This window comes from Aptenodytes patagonicus, chromosome W (assembly GCF_965638725.1).
Source record: "Aptenodytes patagonicus chromosome W, bAptPat1.pri.cur, whole genome shotgun sequence".
In the NCBI taxonomy this organism is placed as follows: Eukaryota; Metazoa; Chordata; class Aves; order Sphenisciformes; family Spheniscidae; genus Aptenodytes; species Aptenodytes patagonicus.
The window spans coordinates 45,834,175-45,854,629 of record NC_134981.1 but is presented as its reverse complement, the minus strand read 5'-3'; the positions used below and the strand labels follow the sequence as shown (position 1 = coordinate 45,854,629).

Here is a 20,455-nt window from a genome sequence, read left to right as displayed (position 1 = left end):
ACAGACGTTTACAACATTCTCCACTGCACAGATGTATGTTTCCTCTCGCACTTTCTGCCAACATTAAACTCCAGGAAAGACCTAATTGCTTCTGTGCAGTAACTGAGTACCAAACAGTCTCTATTTTAGAACCCCTACAGGGCTACTGGTAGAATTAGGAACTGAATCACAGACATTCAAGGATGTACTCAGGTGAAGAACACTGATATGCCCAGATGTGACAACAGGAAAACACCAAATTGATATGTACCTTTATACTTGCAAGACACTTAAAGCAGACAGAACCCTCACCCTAATGCAATCAACATGCTTAAGATGTGTATGGTCTTGTTAACAACTCCATTCAGCTATGTAACCTAGTTTTCACATTACCTTCCTTTTAGTAGTGTTACCGCTTCTACCCAAAACACACCATCACATCACATTGTATAGCATCTAAAATGTTACTGAAGCCTGTAGATGAGTTATTTTATCAGGCACTTCACTGTCAGAATGAAATGGTTCTGTAAGCCCCAAAATAATGCACATACCACACTTACTTAGCCAGAGCACTGAAGGAGTGGCTGAAAGACTTCGCAGCTAGATGGAGCAGAGTCTGTACAAAAACTTCTATTTTCAAAGGATTGAAGGTAAATCCTTCATCTGCAAGTTATTTAAAGTTAAAACAATAAGTACTTGAAGTAGAGGTTTTAAGTTGCTTCAAAATCTTTAAAGATAATTTTTGTAAAATGAATTAAAACAATAAATTAAGTTTCAGCGACTGGATTTTGCAAGGCTAAACAGGGAGTTAGTAAATATCTTCTAAAAGGTGCAGATCTTGGGACTTCCATCTGTCATGGAGAAAACATGTAGAAATAGTTCCAGGTTAATGAGAAATAGCAGCAGAGAGACAGCTATGCTAGTGGCATCTAACAGCACTGATGGAGAGAAGCAGGGAACAACAGCTGAAGATGCTGCAGAAGTCTGCATTGGGTTGGAGACAAGGTAGGCCATAGAGCATGGGAAAGGGGGAATGGATGAGAAGAGAGGAAGCTGCAGATGACTATAATACAGAGGTTGGGTATTTGTAATGGTTGGGAAAGGGGGGCACCAATTGTGCATAGGGGATGTGGGACACTTGAGGTGAATGGTTCTGAATCCCCCGGACACTGCTGTAGACCTGCTGGCAACAATGGGTAAGAAAAGGAACATCGATTACTATGTGGTCTTTATAGCAAATCAAGGAAAACAATACTGGCTCTCAAGCAAAAAAAGGCTCACTGCTGTTCTGTGCCTGCATAACAGAACACTTACAAGTATTGCAGTATTACCCAATCTGTCCCTATGTTTTAAAGATCACTCCTCAAACCTGTAGCTCACGCTCCTTTCAGACCCCAAGAGCACATTGGCTTTGGAAATCGAGCATTAGGTGTGGCAGGACCAACAGCAAAGCTGGAAAGAACTTGAGCAAAGTCCTATTGTGAGAATGCTAGTTTCATTTAGATCTAGGGAAAGCTAAGATAGCCAGGGTGCTAGCTTTAACTGCTATGGGACTATATCAACAGGAGGCAAACTCTTAAGTAGGGCAAAGGCACTGGATCTTCGGGACAAAGCTGACACCATGAAAAGAGCTCTAATGCTGAAGGCAAAGGAAAACGTTAAAAATCCTTCATGCCACCTCTGTGGATAATTAGCAGAACCCACATCAAGGGACAGGTTGCTTCTATTAACTAGAACGGACCTGTGTCTGTACATGACAAGAACAGAAGAAACACTGACAATTGTATGTTACTTCCATTTTTTGTTAAACTGAAACCAACTATTAGAAAGGAAAGCATACAGTTCAATTAGCAGCAGAAACCATAACTACAGGACAGCAAAATGGTTTAGATGCAAAATTAATGACAACCTTGCAATGCCTAATATCAGATGTCCTTACCATCATCGTCATCCTTATTTGGATTAGGCACATCTTTTAAAATGTTGAAGATTTCATCGTTACTGGCCTTATTTTTAATTGCAATCGTTAAACAGAGTGCTACAGTATACCCAGGAAGAGACCCTAAATGAAAACAGAAAGTTCATATAATCCTTTTCAAGTCTAGGATGGAATGAATATTTTTACATCAGCATGTTTCTCAGAGAAGCATGTACACTTCCCAGCTACCCCCAAAACTTGCTGCTCCCAATACCACTGTCCACATGATCATTCCATAAAATTAATCAATGGGTTTCCTATTCTTCACAAATTCAAGCCCTTTTCTAGCACCTTCAGAGTTGAGGGGGGAATAAATCCCCTGATTAAAACTCCATTCTAATTTCCATCAGCTTCTTGAAAATGCAATACTTACCTGCATTTTCTCACTTATCTCTGCCTTTGATAATGACAGATCCTTCACATGATTTGCTGCCTCTCTGCTTGCACCATTAAACCAAATTTGTTTAGTAAAATCTTTTATTGTTAAGTGCCCCATTCGTTCAAAAACAAGTCCATATTATCTTTTGCTACATTCATTTCTGCACAGTATTCTGCCTGAATGATGGAAATAAATGAAATTTTCTTTTTTTAGACTCCTGGCAAACCAAAGCAATGCTGTAGCACCTAGACTGCAGTTACCTCAGCATGGTTTAACTTCATACAGCTAGACTTTTTTTTATTTTTTAAAAAAAGGTTTAGATTAGAAAGATCCAGACATAGCACTAGATCAAAATCAAACATATTTATTTCAGCTGAGTTCTCCTTCATGAAGTTAAGGGACTTGACACTCAAGCTAGGACATTCCCTTGCTTTGAAACAATTTGCTTGGAACTGAAGTTTCAGTAACTTAAATACTTACTATTGCTTTCATCTCCATATTTGTAAATACACACTGGGTTTGCAGGACTGAGGACAGAAAAACTTGGAGGAACAATGTCTATTATTCGCTGATGGTAGGAAAGCCTACAAAAGTAAGTTTCACAGCAGTAGAATTATAATGGCATATCATCATCAGGGCTGACTCAACTCACTGATTTAAAGTATTTTTCCTATTTTTTAATTTGGACTGTGCAAAAAAAATAAAATCAAAATGTTTACTCAATGCAATGGTAGTTCCTGACAGATAGCAAGAACTAACTTAATCAAAACTTTCTAGTAGATGCTTAATACTAGAATTTCATCCTCACACAAGTCTAAGATGCTACAGGGACAACTGGTAAAATACCAGTATTAAATGCGCGCGGGGGGGGGGAAGAAAAAAAAAAGATTAAACCAAATGGCTTCATTTTACCTTCCATCTTTCTTACCTTACAAACACTGAATTCCTCTACTAAATTTGCAGTAAAATCAAAAAGGACCCACAGACAAAATGAAACCTTGCAGCACAACAATTTCACATTTCGTATATTAAACTCTCGCAAAACAACAGGTAAGCTTTTTCCATGTAAAATACTGAATTACATAGGTTCTTTGAACATTTTGCTCTTGCACTCTCCTATACTCCCCATTTCCACAATCATTAGCCCAATCCTGACAGCTGTTGTGTTTTTGCAGCTTCTTTTTAAGGTCCATGAGAATCAGAGATGCCCAGAACAATCAAGATACTTATTTATCTTAAGCTAGGGATATAATAAACCCCCCTATTTCTGTGAATAACCACTGTTTTCCAGCAAATTACCTGAACTCTTTTTCCTTCCCTGCCTGCTCTATTATCAACTCTTTTTACCTATCCCCAAGCAGAAAAAGTAAAGCCTTCTTAATTTCTACCTAGAAGCATGAACAAGTGGGATGTCACCTCCACTTGCTCCACCTATTTGTCCCCTAGTCCACTAGGAAAAGCAGTGCCCTACAACAGATACACTAGAACAAAACTGAGCAAGACAACAGAACAGACTTTAGCTAAAAAAGTTAACTGAGAAAATATGTATGCTTAAGACAAGAGCCACATTAAAAGGAATGCATCATTACCTGGAAGCAATGGCCAAACTTCAGTTTAACATAACTACAAAAGCAAGATGTTCAGAAGTCTTACTTACCTCATGCATTTTTCTAAAACCTCTCTCACAAATTTGGATTTGGGCTTCTCAAGGTCCTGAGTAAGACAGTCTGACCTATCAAAGAAAAACAAAACAAAACAAAACCAAACCAAACCAAAAAAACCCCACACAATAATTTCTAACAAATGTATTTGTGTTCTAATCTGTTTTGGTCTAATACAACAGGTAGGGTACATTCACTGGATAATCACAATTCATAAAATCATTCAGGTTGGAAAGAATCTCAGGAGGCTACCTACTCCAACTTCCTGCTCAAAGCATGGTCAACAATGAATTCAAACCAGGTCACTCAGGGTTTTGTCCAATCAGTTCTGAAAACCTCCAAGGATGGAGATGCCACAACCTCTCTGGGCCCCTGCTCTAGTGCTTATCCTCACAATGAAATATTTTGCTTTATATCCAGATGGAACCTCCCCTGTTTGAATTTATGGCCACTGCCTCTTGTCCTCCTGTCATGCACCTCAGTAAGGAGACTGATCCCATCCTCTCAGTAACCTCCTCGTAGGTATTAGAAGGCTGCTATTAGGTCCCCCTGAAGCCTTCTCTTCTCCAGGCTGAACAAGCACAGTTCCCTCAGCCCCTCTTCATAGAGCATGTGCTGCAGCCCCCTGACCAGCTTGGTGGCCCTCTGATTAACTCCCACCAGTTTCTCAATGTCTGTCTTGTATTGGGGGGACCAAAACTGGATACAGTACTCTAGATGAGGTCTAACAAGTGCCAAGTAAAGGGGAATAATCACTTCCCTCAATCTACTGGATGCACTCCTGTTGACACTGCCCAGGATACTGTTTGGCCTTTGTCACTGCCAAGGCACACTACTGGTTTGTGTTTAGCCTACTGTCCAGCAGGATCCCCAAGTCCTTTTCAGCAGAGCTGCTCCCCGGCCAGTCAGTCCCCCACCTGCACCGTTGCAGGGGGTTAGTTCATTCCAAGTACAGGACTCTGCATTTGTCCTTGTAGAATTTTGGGAGGTTCCTCTCAGGCCATTTCTCCAGCCTGAATAGGTCCCTCTGAATGACAGCCCTGTCCTCAAGCATATCAACTGCACCCCCAAATGTAATGTTGTCTGCAAGCTTGATGAGGGTGCATTCTGTCTCCTCCAGGTCATTGATAAAGATCTTAAACAGGACAGGTCCCAGGATTGACCCCTGTAGTACTCCACTTGTAACCAGGCTCCAGGTAGAGTACAAACCATTAACCACTACCCTCTGAGCCTGACAAACCAGACAGGTTTTCATCCATCTAGACCATAACAATCCAATTTGGATACAAGGATTCTGTAGGAGACCACATAAAAATCTTTTCTAAAGTCAAGGTGGATGACTTTATGATGACACAAATTTAGTCCTTTCATTATACAAGGCAATGAGGTTGGTCAGGCATGATTTACCCTTGGTAAACCCATACTGACTGTTCCCAGTCACCTCATCCCTTGTGCTCAGAAATGCATTCCAAGAGGACTCGCTCCATGATTTTCCCAGGGACCAAAGTGAAACTGACAGGCTTATAGTTCCACAGATTGTTCTGTTGGCCTTTTTTGAAAATGGGTGCAACATTTACCTTTCTCCAATTATCAGGGACCTCTCCTGATCTACACAGCCTTTCAAAGACAATAGAGAGCAGCTTCACAATGAAATCGGCCAACTCTCCCAGCACCCTCAGGTGCATCCCATCTGGTCCCATGAATTTGTATGGGTTGAGATTTCTCAAGAGATTCCCAACTCGATCCTCTTCCACTACTGGTAATTCTTCTCCTCCTTGAACACTATCTCTAAGCACAGAGACTTGGGAGACAATGTTTGTGAAGACTGAAGCAAAAAAGGCATTGAGTACCTTAGCTACCTCTGCTGTCACTAAATCACCTGCCCCATTAAGCTGCAAGCCTGCATTTTCCTTGTTTATTCTTTTACTCATAATGTAGCAGCAGAAGCTCTCATTGCCCTTTATGTCCTTTGCAAATCTCAATTCAAGTTGAGCTTTGGCTTTCCTAATACCATCCCTGCATGCCCAGGCAATGTTTCTAAATTCCTCCTTTGTAGACTGTCCTTGCTTCCACCTCCTGTGCACATCCTTTTGCATTGGACCTCAGTTATGACCTCCCTTGGCTAATCAGCCAAGTTGGCCTACTTGGTTTCCTGAGTATCAGGATAGACCATTCATGTACTTGAAGGAGGGTGTCCTTAAAGACCTGACAGTTCTTTGGAGTTCCTTTGCCCTTCAGAGCTGTCTCTCATGGGATCCTCTCTACCAGTCCCCTGAATAAGACCACATCTGCTCTCCTGAAGTCTAGGGTCTGTACTCTGCTACTCTCCTTCCTCAGTCCCCTCAGGATCTTGAGCTCCACTATTTCATGGTCGCTACAGCCAAGGCTGCCATTGATTATCACATCCTCAACCAGTTCTTTCTTGTTAGTGAATAGCAGATTCAGTTGTGCGTCACTCCTGGTTGGCCCATCCAGTACCTGTGTCAAGAAGTTATTCCTCCAGAAATCTCCTTGACTACTTGCATCCCTCTGTGTTGCCCTTCCAGCAGATGTCAGGGAGGTTTAAGTCCTCCATAAAGAACAGGGTCTGTGATCCAGAGAATTCCTCCAGTTGTTTAAAGATGACTGACCGCTTTCTAATCCTGATCAGGTAGTTTGTAACTCCCACCATGTCACCCTCACTGACCTCTCCTCCCATCTTGGCCAACAAGCTCTCAATCAGCCTGTTGCCCATTCCATAGAAGAGGTCCATGTATTCAATCTGGTCCTTCACATAGAGGCCAATTCCCCTCCTCTTCTTCCCTGCCTGTCTTTTCTGAAGAGTCTGAATCCATCCACTACAGAACTGTGGTTATATGAGCTCTCCCACCACAGCTCAGCTACTCATCACGGTTCTTCATCTGCACACAGAGCTCTAGCACTTTGTTTGTTTCCCAGGCTGTGTGCATTTGTGCAGAGGCACTTGAAGTGGGCCCTTTTGTCCTGCTTTATCCTTCCAAGTGCTTTCTCGCTCCCATCACCCCGCCCCATGTACTTTCCACCCCATTTTCCATTCCCTCATGTCACTTCATGGTACGAACTCCATCACCCAACATACCAAGTTGAAGGTCATTTTCAAGCCTGTTGGCAAAGATGCTCTTGCCTCACCTTGTCAGATGGATCCTGGCTCTCCCTAGCAATCCTCATTCCTCAGAGGGACCCACAGTCATAAAAGCCAAAGTACTGCCTGCAACACCAGCCATGCAGCCAGCTGTTAACTCACAGAATGCATCCGCTCCTCATGTAGGTTTGAGAATACCACACATGTCCCTCACCTTTGTCCCCAGAGCTCCGCAGTTACCCTTGATATATTCCAGGTCTCCCCTGGCAGTGTTATTGGTGCCCATATGGATGAACAGCAAGAGGTAATAGTCCAAGGGCCAGACAACTCTTAACAGTCTCTCCACAACCATCCTGGATATGGGCCCTTAGCAAGAAACAAACCTTCCATGACAGCATGTCTGGTCAGCAGATGGGTACCTCCATCCCCTGCAGAAAGGGATCTCCAACCATTATCATCCGCTGCTTCCTCCTGGTACTAATGCACAATTCATGCCCAGCTGGCTCCGAAGCCTCCCTTACAGAGCCTGTTCCCTTCCATTAGTGTCCTGGTTTCGGCAGGGATAGAGTTAATTTCCCTCTTAGTAGCTGGTACAGTGCTGTGTTTTGGATTTAGGAGGAGAACAATGTTGATAACGCACTGATGTTTTAGTTGTTGCTAGGTAGTCCTTACACTAGCCAAGGACTTTTCAGCTTCCCATGCTCTACCGACTGAGAAGGCTGGAGGTGCACAAGAAGCTGGGAGGGGGCACAGCCAGGACAGCTGACCCAAACTGGCCAAAGGGACATTCCATACCATGGGACGTCATGCTCAGTACATAAACTGGGGAAAGCTGGCCGGGGGGGCCGCTGCTCGGGGACTGGCTGGGCATCGGTCAGCAGATGGTGAGCAATTGCACTGTGCATCACTTGCTTTGTGTATTCTTCTTACTATTAGTAGTAGTAGTAGTATTTTATTTTATTTCAATTATTAAACTGTTTTTATCTCAACGCACGAGTTTTTCTCACTTGTGCTCTTCTAATTCTCTCCCCCATCCCACCGGGGGAGGGGGGAGTGAGCAAGCGGCTGCGTGGTGCTTAGTTGCCGACTGAGGTTAAACCACAACAGTCCTTTTTGGCGCCCAACGTGGGGCACTGTCCTGGTTTCGGCAGGGATAGAGTCAATTTCCTTTCTAGTAGCTGGTACAGTGTTTTGGATTTAGGATGAGAACAAAGTTGATAATGCACCGATGTTTTAGTTGTTGCTAGGTAATGCTTACACTAGCCAAGGACTCTTTAGGTTTCCATGCTCTACTGACTGAGAAGGCTGGAGGTGCACAAGAAGCTGGGAGGGGGCACAGCCAAACTGGCCAAAGGGACATTCCATACCATGGGACGTCATGCTCAGTACATAAACTGGGGAAAGCTGGCCGGGGGGGCCGCTGCTCGGGGACTGGCTGGGCATTGGTCGGCGGGTGGTGAGCAATTGTACTATGCATCACTTGCTTTGTGTATTATTATTATCATATTATTATTATTATTATTATCATTTTATTTCAATGATTAAACTGTTTTTATCTCAACCCAGAAGTTTTTCTCACTTGTGCTCTTCCAATTCTCTCCCCCATCCCACCGGGTGGGGGGGAGTGAGCGAGTGGCTGTGTGGTGCTCAGTTGCCGACTGAGGTTAAACCACGACAGGCACGAAGGGTTTGAGATAATAACAGATTAACCGGAGCGTATTAAGGAATTTATATCTGTTAACAGTTGTGGGTCACGATGACGGTTCCTCTGTTCTCGATATTGATTTGTCTAATCTGCATCGTGCTCCTTTTTTTGTTGTACGTTAGAGACTGGTGTTGGTTTTTGCAGTTGGCTGTGGTCTGCAGTGATTGGAGATGTTCCGCTTGGGAGGTTTATTTTTAAAACATTGACCTTGGGCTTAATTTGGTATGTAAATTTCGCAATGAAGCCATTACTGTACTACGGATACCACTTTGTGGAGACAACTAGCAATTACAGTAACTTTTCTGAGAGTTTTTTTGCGGAGGAAATACAAGAATGGCAGCGTCGCTACCTTCTTCTATGATATCTCTTCCTTCATGACAGTAACTTTTCAGTATTTTGAACATCCTTGGGTCGTTAAGATACTTCTATTGCTATTTCTTTGGAATACTTTTTCGGTTTTGTCTAAGGTTAATAAGCAATTTAAGAATATCATCCAGAGATCTGCCCCAAGGCTGGATAGTTATGAGTGGCAGGGTGTGTGGGACAAGATGGGCAAGTACCTAGGCCAATGGGCACCCCCAGTGTTTTGGAACTTCACCCCTGAGCAAGTGCAGAATCCTGAAAAGTTAGTGGAATATTTGGACAAAGTATGCTGTCACCCTGGCAACTCCAGAGAGATGCAGATCATTGCACCGTGCTGGGGCCTGGCCCATGCCTACCGAGCCCTGTTCAACACCATTCAGTACCCTCAAAGGGAAGAGAAGGTCTCTGGATCTGACGGTAAAACAACACACCCTGCAGCCACTCCGACCCCAGCGACAGGCCCTGCGGCCACTCTGACCCCGGTGACAGGCACTGCGGCCACTCAGACCCCGGTGACAGGCCCTGCGGCCACTCCGACGCCGGCGACAGGCCCTGCGGCTGAACCAAAAAGCCAACCTGCGCCGGTATCAGTCGCCCCTGTACACAAGAAGAAATCTTGGAAGTGCAAGTCGGCTCGTTTAGTAAGGGAGGAAGAAGCTTCTTCTAAAGGGGAGACGGAGGAAGAAGTGGATGAGGCAGACTACCCTGGAGAAGGGCCATCACGAGAACAGGAGGAGGAGGGCCTTCCGCTGCTCGGGGAGGAAGAAGAGGAAGAATTCATGAAAGAGGCAGTAACCACCCGATCTCTATCCCTGAGTGAGCTGCGAGATATACGAAAAGATTTCAGCCGTCGTCCAGGCGAGCATATTGCCACCTGGCTGCTCCGATGCTGGGAGAATGGGGCCAGTAGCCTGGAATTAGAGGGTAAAGAAGCCAAGCAGCTGGGATCCCTTTCCAGGGAAGGGGGCACTGACAAAGCGATTGGAAAAGGGACACGAGTCCTCAGCCTTTGGAGGTGACTCTTGTCAAGCGTGAAGGAAAGGTATCCCTTTAAGGAAGATGTCATATCTCGCCCAGGGAAGTGGACTACCATGGAGAAGGGTATCCAGTTCCTAAGAGAATTAGCTGTGCTGGAGGTGATTTATGGTGACCTGAGCAATGAACAGCTATCCAAAGATCCAGACGAAGTCCAGTGCACACGACCTATGTGGCGGAAGTTTATAAGGAGCGCACCATCGTCATATGCCAATTCATTGGCAGTGATAACCTGGAAAGATGGAGAGGGACAAACAGTGGATGAATTGGCTAGTCAACTCCGGCAATATGAGGAAAGTCTCTCTTCCTCCCTCGTCACGGCTGTGGAGAAACTGTCCTGGGAGATCCAGCAACTCAGAGAGGATAGGTCCTACTCCCCACCTGTACGGACCAGTATCTCGGCTATTAGGAGTCAGCGTTCTTTTGCTCAAGAGAGAGAATATAAAGGGTACACACCACGGGGCACCCTATGGGTTTATCTGCGTGACCACGGAGAGGACATGAGGAAGTGGGATGGGAAACCTACCGCAGCCCTAGGGGCACGGGTACGTGAATTGCAAGGGAAAACAATCACAGAAAGAGGTTCTTCCAGGAAAATTGCTGCTCCAGTTTCCAGCGGGCAGTTCCCCAGAGAGAGTAGAAGGGCTGATCTTACTCCTGATCTTAATGAAGAAACTTCTGACTCATACGTACAAGAAATGAGAAACGAGTACTGTGATGAGGATTAGAGGGGCCCTGCCTCCAGCCAGGGGGAGGAAAGGGACAACCGGGTTTACTGGACTGTGTGGATTCGGTGGCCTGGCACATCAGACCCACAGGAGTATAAGGCTCTAGTAGACACCGGTGCACAGTGTACCCTAACGCCATCAAGATATATAGGGACAGAACCCATCTGTATTTCTGGGGTGACGGGGGGATCCCAACAGCTAACTGCATTGGAAGCCGAAGTGAGTCTAACTGGGAATGGGTGGCAGAAGCACCCCATTGTGACTGGCCCAGAGGCTCCGTGCATCCTTGGCATAGGCTACCTCAGGAGAGGGTATTTCCAGGACCCAAAAGGGTACCGGTGGGCTTTTGGTATAGCTGCCTTGGAGACGGAGGAAATTAAACAGCTGTCCACCTTGCCTGGTCTCTCGGAGGACCCACCTGTTGTGGGGTTGCTGAAGGTCGAAGACCAACAGGTGCCAATCGCTACCACCACAGTGCACCGGCGGCAATATCGCACCAACCAAGACTCCCTGATTCCCATCCATAAGCCGATTCGTCGACTGGAGAGCCAAGGAGTGATAAGCAAGACTCGCTCACCCTTTAACAGTCCCATATGGCCAGTGCGGAAGTCTAATGGAGAGTGGAGACTGACAGTAGACTATCGTGGCCTAAATGAAGTCACGCCACCACTGAGTGCTGCCGTGCCGGACATGCTAGAACTTCAATACGAACTGGAGTCAAAGGCAGCCAAGTGGTATGCCACAACTGATATCGCTAATGCGTTTTTCTCAATCCCTTTGACAGCAGAGTGCAGGCCACAGTTTGCTTTCACTTGGAGGGGCGTCCAGTACACCTGGAACCGACTGCCCCAGGGGTGGAAACACAGCCCCACCATTTGCCATGGACTGATCCAGACTGCACTGGAACAGGGTGGAGCTCCGGAACACCTGCAATACATTGATGACATCATCGTGTGGGGCAACACAGCAGGAGAAGTTATTGAGAAAGGGAAGGAAATAGTCCAAATCCTGCTGAAGGCCGGTTTTGCCATAAAACAAAGTAAGGTCAAGGGACCTGCACAGGAGATCCAGTTTTTAGGAATAAAATGGCAAGATGGTCGTCGTCAGATCCCAATGGATGTGATCAACAAAATAACAGCCATGTCTCCACCAACCAGCAAAAAGGAAACACAAGCTTTCTTAGGCGTCGTGGGTTTTTGGAGAATGCATATTCCAAATTACAGTCTGATTGTAAACCCTCTCTATCAAGTGACCCGAAAAAAGAACGATTTCAAATGGGGCCCTGAGCAACGACAAGCCTTTGAACAAATTAAACAGGAGAGAGTTCATGCAGTAGCCCTGGGGCCAGTCCAGCCAGGGCAAGATGTAAAAAACGTGCTCTACACCGCAGCCGGGGAGAATGGCCCTACCTGGAGCCTCTGGCAGAAAGCACCTGGGGAGAGTTGAGGTCGACCCCTGGGGATTTGCAGTCGGGGATACAGGGGATCTGAGGCCCGCTATACTCCAACTGAAAGAGAGATGTTAGCAGCTCAAACCCCTTCATATGCTGCCTCGGAAGTGATCGGCACTGAAGCACAGCTCCTCCTGGCACCCCGACTGCCGGTGCTGGGCTGGATGTTCAGAGGGAGGGTCCCCTGTACACATCATGCAACTGATGCTACGTGGAGTAAATGGGTCGCACTGATCACACAACGGGCTCGAATAGGAAACCCCAGTCGCCTAGGAATCCTGGAAGTGATCATGGATTGGCCAGAAGGCAAAGATTTTGGAATATAGCCAGAGGAGGAGGTGACGCGTGCTGAGGAGGCCCCAATGTATAATGAACTACCAGAAAATGAGAAGCAATATGCCCTGTTCACTGATGGGTCCTGTCGTCTTGTGGGAAAGCATCGGAGGTGGAAAGCTGCTGTATGGAGTCCTATGCGACAAGTTGTAGAAACGGCTGAAGGAGAAGGTGAATCGAGCCAATTTGCAGAATTCAAGGCCATCCAGCTGGCTTTAGGCATTGCTGATCAAGAAAAGGAGCCAGTGCTCTATCTCTATACTGATTCATGGATGGTGGCAAATGCCCTGTGGGGGTGGTTGCAGCAATGGAAGCGGAGCAACTGGCAGCGCAGAGGCAAACCCATCTGGGCTGCCGCATTGTGGCAAGATATTGCTGCCCGGGTGGAGAACCTGGTTGTAAAAGTCCGTCACGTAGATGCTCACGTACCCAAGAGTCGGGCCACTGAAGACCATCAGAACAACCAGCAGGTGGATCAGGCTGCTAAGATTGAAGTGGCTCAGGTGGAGCTGGACTGGCAACACAAGGGTGAATTTTTTATACCTCGGTGGGCCCATGACACCTCAGGTCACCAAGGAAGAGATGCAACATACAGATGGGCTCGTGATCGAGGGGTGGACTTGACCATGGACACTATTGTGCAGGTTATCCATGAATGCGAAACATGCGCTGCAATCAAGCAAGCCAAGCAGTTAAAGCCCCTCTGGCATGGAGGACGATGGTTGAAATATAACTATGGGGAGGCCTGGCAGATCGATTATATCACACTCCCACAAACCCGCCAAGGCAAGCGCCACGTGCTTACAATGGTGGAGGCAACCACCGGATGGCTGGAAACATATCCCGTGCCCCATGCCACCGCCCAGAACACTATCCTGGGCCTTGAAAAGCATGTCCTATGGCGACATGGCACCCCAGAAAGAATTGAGTCAGACAACGGGACTCATTTCCGAAACAACCTCATAGACACCTGGGCCAAAGAGCACGGCATCGAGTGGGTGTATCACATCCCCTATCATGCACCAGCCTCCGGGAAAATCGAACAATACAATGGACTGTTAGAGACTACGCTGAGAGCAATGGGTGCTGGGACGCTCAAACATTGGGACACACATTTAGCAAAGGCCACCGGGTTAGTCAACACTCGGGGATCTGCCAATCGAGCTGGCCCTGCCCAGTCAGAACTTTTACGTACTGTAGATGGGAATAAAGTCCCTGTAGTGCACATAAAAAAATATGCTGGGGAAGACAGTCTGGGTTATTCCTGCCTCGGGCAAAGGCAAACCCATCCGCGGGATTGCTTTTGCTCAAGGACCTGGGTGCACTTGGTGGATAATGCGGAAGGATGGGGAAGTCCGATGTGTACCTCAAAGGGATTGGATTTTGGGTGAGAATAGCCAATGATCTGAACTATGTGATGTTAAGTGCTACATAATATTATATGCCATACTAATGATATTACACTAAGAATCACCCAGACTAATGAAGAATAACTTCAGTGAAACCAAGCAAAGTGCAGTGATGATGGTACCAGAACTGACTTCAACATGAAACAATCCAACACCACACACCATCTCCATCTTTCCTGCCCTGGAAGATTGTTATGACAGATGGAGCCCAAAGTCATGGACTAAATGAACTCACCGAACATTTTAGAGGGATGGCCCACAGACTAAGGGAATGATATCTGTGTGTGTATATATATATTAAAAGAAACCCAGGAAAAGGGGTGGTGATTAATGGAAATGTACTGGAAAATATGGGACTTGAGCATGACGTAGATGGTATAGAGTAAGGGGTGGATACTGTCCTGGTTTCGGCAGGGATAGAGTTAATTTCCCTCTTAGTAGCTGGTACGGTGCTGTGTTTTGGATTTAGGCTGAGAACAAAGTTGATAACGCACCGATGTTTTAGTTGTTGCTAGGTAATGCTTACACTAGCCAAGGACTTTTCAGCTACCCATGCTCTACCGACTGAGAGGGCTGCAGGTGCCCAAGAAGCTGGGAGGGGGCACAGCCAAACTGGCCAAAGGGACATTCCATACCATGTGACGTCATGCTCAGTACATAAACTGGGGAAAGCTGGCCGGGGGGGCCGCTGCTCGGGGACTGGCTGGGCATCGGTCGGCGGGTGGTGAGCAATTGCACTGTGCATCACTTGCTTTATGTATTCTTCTTACTATTAGTAGTAGTAGTAGTATTTTATTCTATTTCAATTATTAAACTGTTTTTATCTCAACCCACGAGTTTTTCTCACTTGTGCTCTTCCGATTCTCTCCCCCATCCCACCGGGGGGCGGGGGGGGAGGAGTGAGCGAGCGGCTGTGCGGTACTCAATTGCCGACTGAAGTTAAACCACCATTAGCTATTACAGGACTGTACTGTTCCTGTAAGTTCAGATCTAAGGGCAGAGAAGGAGCCTTTCTCCTACTCTAGAAGTTACAAGTCTCCGGCCTCCCCCATCTTGTCTATCTCCATCCACCACTGGTTTAAGTGTAGCTTCTTGCTGTCACTTCTTCCTTGCGCTATGTGGCTCAGGCTCTAGTCTTTTCAAGGTCTCTGTGCAGACCCTGTTGATCTATTTGCCTTCCCTAATGCTACAACAGCCTGCTCACCTCCTTACACAGCTCCTTTACCTGGCAACTCTGCTCTTTGACCAGAGCACACCTCCCACAAGCAAAACCACCACTACCTCCTGCTTCAGGCAATTCCTGCAGCCCCAGACCTCAACAGCGACATTCTTCCTCTAAAGCTCCATCTGGAACAAGGCTTTTAATTTACTAGGGGTGTTGTTTCCAACCAGTGCTGGGGACAGAGCCTTGTGGCACATCACCACCATTGCTGTACAGCCCCACACTGTCTGGAGCTCCCTGGTGTGCTGACTGCCCTGCTAACTGCTTCTGTACTCTGGGAGCTGCATTTCTGCTTACCAGCTAAACAGGCGTCACCCACAGCAGCTGACCAGCAGATTACTCCCTAGTCAGCAGACTGTTTTAGACTTTCATGTTTTACAGTGTACACAATTTGAAGATAAGGAGCCGGTCTATCACTATTTCCTTATTGGCCATTAGCAATCTTAGGAATCCCATCTTCATAAGGTAACTTTTGGAATGGCTTCTCTGAAAAATTAAAGCAGTGTTTGCTCTGTTAGTTAGACTGCTTTCCCGAGGAAACAAAGTTTGTGTGATTTCACTATGTTCCTCCCTCCAAACATTTTTTGGGTTCTTAGCTGGTATTAAATACATTTCAGAGAAAGAGGAGTCTCAAAGGCAGTTATATTCTTAAAAGTTTTGTGAAAACTGGCAGCTTGGTAGAGAGATACCCACATCAGTGTTCCCAACAAGGGGAATGTAGGCAATGAAAAAACAGCTATTTGGAGGCTCCTACTTGGACAGTCAACATGAACAAACTTGATAAGCAGCAAACGCACAACTCCCAATTGGCACAACACAGGGGACATACATAAGTAAATCTGAAGTAATGCATCACATACACGGCTGCACCCCTCTTCCCAGGGATACCTAGGCACATTGGCTATGGGATGCAGGTATGGTAGCAGGCTGCAGAAGTTAGACTGTAAGGAGGACTAAGCCCCCAAGTAATCTTTCTTTATATGTGGGAGCAGGACAGGATGGGAGTAAGCAGAAGGCATGGTACCTGGAATACAAGGTTTTGGGAAAGCTATGGTTAGGCACTGAGGGGGTGCAGGGAGCTCCTGCTAGAAGCCAAAAGATCAAGATTCAGGGGGAGGGTGGGGGGTGTCATGTTAGGATGGCGCTCAGAGAGTGAGGTTACATATATGAATGCAGGGAGCCAAAGGGAAGGAGAGTCAAGGCAAATTACTGATAAGTAGGAGAACCCTTCTGAAAAGTTTGCAAACAACTGACTGAGGTGATAAGGACAAAAATCTACAAGCAAATCAGGTTTCCACTGTTTACAGAACACAGTACTGCTTGGATGTTCATTACAGAAAACTGGGATTGTTTTTATAGTGACTAAAGGTTACCAACCTTGTCTACCAAGGAATGGTAGTAAACAGGTGGGGGGGAGGGGTCAAAAGTGTTAGTGGAAAGCAGTTAACAGAACCACTATGTTGTGACGTTTGCTGGATAAGTTTGAAGGTTTAAGTTCTGATGGGAGACAGAGACTGACTTACCAATCTTCCCAGCTCCAACGGAACTGAAAGTTACTCAGGTGGTGGGAAAACCAGTTAATAAACCTTTTTTAAAAGAAGAAAGCTCTATTAAATACCAGAACTGCAAAGAAAAACAACAAACAAAAAAACCCCCACAAACCTCTTAATTGACAAGTAGAATACATCTATAAGAAAATCTCAAAGATAAGCCCAAACTCTCCAATCTGTAGTCATTAATGCATTAAATAGACATCGATATTGACTCACACCAAAAGACTGAATTGAGATTCAAAAGCCAGCCCTTATGGATGAATGTGCAGTCTCTCTTGTTCTCGTGCATATACGAGACTAATGACTTACTAAAATAAGCAGTGAAAAAAATTTAGTGCAAGTCTACAGGTTTTCACATTTTTGCACAGTAATTTTAGTTCTACATAATGCAGACCACTCAAACCACAGAAACACCACTGCTCTTTTCCAGCTAGCCAACCTTCCCATAAACCCACTTCCAACCCTTTCCTTCCTCAGGCCAATAGGGAGGAGAAAGTAGTACATAACAGAAGGGGGTATGGATGTGGAAGAGTTGTCACAGTTTTTATAGCTGTACTGTATAGCTAATCAGACTAGTGACTTGAAGGAAAGAGTTTCTGGGAGAAGAGAGGCAAGTGGTCAGTCCGTCCCTTACCTTCTCTTCAGATGGCTCAAGTCTAGAGCCCCAAAAACATTTTGTAGAGATCCAAACTGTTTATCAAGGATTTCAGATGATCCTTTTCAAAAATGCATCAATATCCAATGCACAAGAAAAATGAGAAACATTTTCTGTTGTCCCCAAAATACATACTTACCTGTCTATACATGTAGTATTCATTGTATCCAAGCGCATGTAAAGCATTTCTGTGGCTTGTGCAAGCTGAAAGTTTCTTATTAAAGTTAACAGAGAAGCATCTGAAATCATAAGTTACTCTCTCCATTTTTCAGAGATGATTTCATCAACTCTCTACTGACAGCTCCCTGTCTTTATATCATGACTTGCCCCATTTTGAAAAGGCCACAGGAATAAATAAATAATGAAGCATGCAGGTTTCTCCAATAAGTAACATCTATTCTCTAATCCAAGTCTGGTTTTCTTCCATTAATTACAGTGAGACCATTATCTCCTTTTACTGGAAGCCAGAATCCCCACCATGAGACAACAAAAACTGCACACTAATGATATGAATGGACATCAACCTCATTATGGATCACATTTTTATGATCTCATATTAGCTTCACATGCTCCTGTTGCTGCCTAATCAACGGACCATCTTTGCTCATCATTAACAGCTCAAGAAAGTATGTCCACACTGGCCTGACCCAAAGACCATGGCCAGCCAACCCTGATTCTTTGTTGCTATATCCCTATTGATACTTACTGCAAGCGGGTCCCCACAATTTTAGGGATAGTCTCAGTGAGAGTTTAGGCTATGTGGTTACAATCACTGGGTGATTTCAAGCAGTAGAATAAAAATTTGGGAATGGAATTACCAGTAGGTATGTCTGTTAGTCCTCCATTCTCAGTGACTGTAGCTCATTAGCCACAATCTAAAACTACAATGAAAAGGGGCCAATGCAACACAGAATTAGCTAGGAGCTGATACTTCCTTCCTCGCCATTAGCTACTCTCTGACCTGAGAGATTATTATTGACTTTATGAATGCTCCTAGTTCATTTCCGTGCAAACTCAAACAGGTTAATTTATCTACTACACTTTGCAATGAAATGGACTAGGAGCACTCATACCGCTGTTACAAGAAAAGATTTAAGAAGTTAATAATTTCCTTTCCTTTTCCAGGTTTTAATGTGACTATAACCATGCCACAAGCTGCCCTGATGTAAAAACAGGGCTCAGAATCATGCAAGTTATTTATTCCATCCCTTGGCTACAAGAGGGCTCCTCAAAAAGATCTGAGGAAGAATCGGAACAAGGTCTCTCAGTTTGCCTAGTCTGCAAGCTAAAGAACAGGCTTAGATGTGAATGCAGGCTTTACTTATAACTGTTGAGCTGTGTTATTCCTTCATGTGAGCAGTGTTATTGGCAAAGTTTCATACAGCTAAATATGGAAAGAAGGAAAATTTATTACTGCTGACATTTATTGCTATTCCGTCTTGTACAGAACAAAAGAAAAAAATACTCCATTTAAAAAGGCTCTTTAGCAGCATGAAAAGGATACAACTTGTGGTAAAGAGCCAGGCTGGAGTTTGCAGAGTTCAATGAGGAGTGCTGTGTACATAACCTCAATATGTGGTGGAGATGGAAGCTGAAACAATTCTGCAAATATTACCTACATGGGAGGAAAGCACAGAATCAGAACACAGTCAGACTCAGCCTGCACAATCCTGAACTTGAGAACAGCAATGCACACATTCAGCAATTGTATACCAAAACAAGGCCCATTTTATTCTGTCAAACTCACGTTCTGGGAATAAGAGAGGAGCTTCAAAAGATAGTGCAAACTCTTTACCATACTAATATAAGCCTCCTTAATTACCCCTATCGTTTTAGATTAATGCCATGCATAAGACTAGCATTATACAACAATTCTGTTATGTCTAGTAAATACAATGAACAGTGTAGAAATGTGCACTGAGTTATAGCATGAGCTAACGCAATATTACAGCAGAATCTGAGGAAGGAAGGAAGCGAGCAAGCTAGCTGAATTCATCTGCTCTAGGATACTAGGAAAGTATTAAATGAAAGATAAGCATTTAACATGAAAAAACAGTGGCATGAAAGTGACATCTGTACCTTTCTTATAGCACTGCGTTTACTTTACTCCCACCTAAAAAGTTATATAAGGGTATTTGCATGTCTGTTAGGCAAAAAACTGCTCCTATCCTCAGGATACGAAACAGAAAAAAAAAAAAAACGATAAGGACTGATCTACTTGAGACATTACATAGGACCATGTTTTTGAAATTCATCAAGTGTTCATTATCAAATGTTCAGATACAAGTTTCAAACTGGCATATCATACTTTGGGGGGGGGAGGGAAATCACCTGGCTACCTGGGCACTGATGACATACCCAGACTCTGTAAAGCTTAAGTTCTAAGTTAAGTTAAGTTCTAAGTTCTTATGTTGTTTTGACACTTTGGTTTGACAGACACCAATAATACCAACACATACATCCACGCGGAGCTATTAAGAAAAAGGGGCCACACTTCAGAGCATTTCACGCAGACTACAGAGTAGTATGGAGAATTCTGGGCTTGGCCTTATGAACTTTAAAGACATGAGGTCCCACAGGTGATTAATCCTTTCAGTCACCACTACAAGTGGGTTTATTTGAAAAGGGATAGAGTGCTTTCAGTTTATATTTACTTCAGCCTTGCAAATAAAGAAAAGTGTTGGTTTAGCATTTAGAAAATATCAGTTACGCTAAATTATATCTATTGCTCTATGTCCATCTGCAAAGCAAGGGAAATCTCTTAGAAATGTTTATTATATTGTAGTTGAAGGCAATGTATTATCAACTTGACAGGCCTTACAAGGAAATAGCAATAAGCAAACGGAATAAAAGGCTGCAGAATTCACACTAAAGTTTAAAACACTGCAGCTCTGTTGAAAATGTT

General features: G+C 44.8%; 1 protein-coding gene across 2 annotated transcripts in view; it reads right to left on the bottom strand.

Moving 5' to 3' along the window:
• The window catches only part of LOC143172096 (nuclear cap-binding protein subunit 1-like), a 72,661-nt gene that overhangs the window by 21,195 nt on the left and 31,011 nt on the right, over window positions 1–20,455 (bottom strand). For both annotated transcript variants that reach the window (XM_076361345.1, XM_076361346.1), the window contains 7 exons: window positions 19,055–19,165; window positions 17,690–17,754; window positions 16,866–16,928; window positions 3,994–4,068; window positions 2,817–2,920; window positions 1,919–2,041; window positions 540–642 (listed from right to left, as the gene is read on the bottom strand). In XM_076361345.1, coding sequence (XP_076217460.1) covers window positions 540–642; window positions 1,919–2,041; window positions 2,817–2,920; window positions 3,994–4,068; window positions 16,866–16,928; window positions 17,690–17,754; window positions 19,055–19,165 — 644 coding nt within the window. The remainder of the gene's footprint in view (window positions 1–539; window positions 643–1,918; window positions 2,042–2,816; window positions 2,921–3,993; window positions 4,069–16,865; window positions 16,929–17,689; window positions 17,755–19,054; window positions 19,166–20,455) is intronic.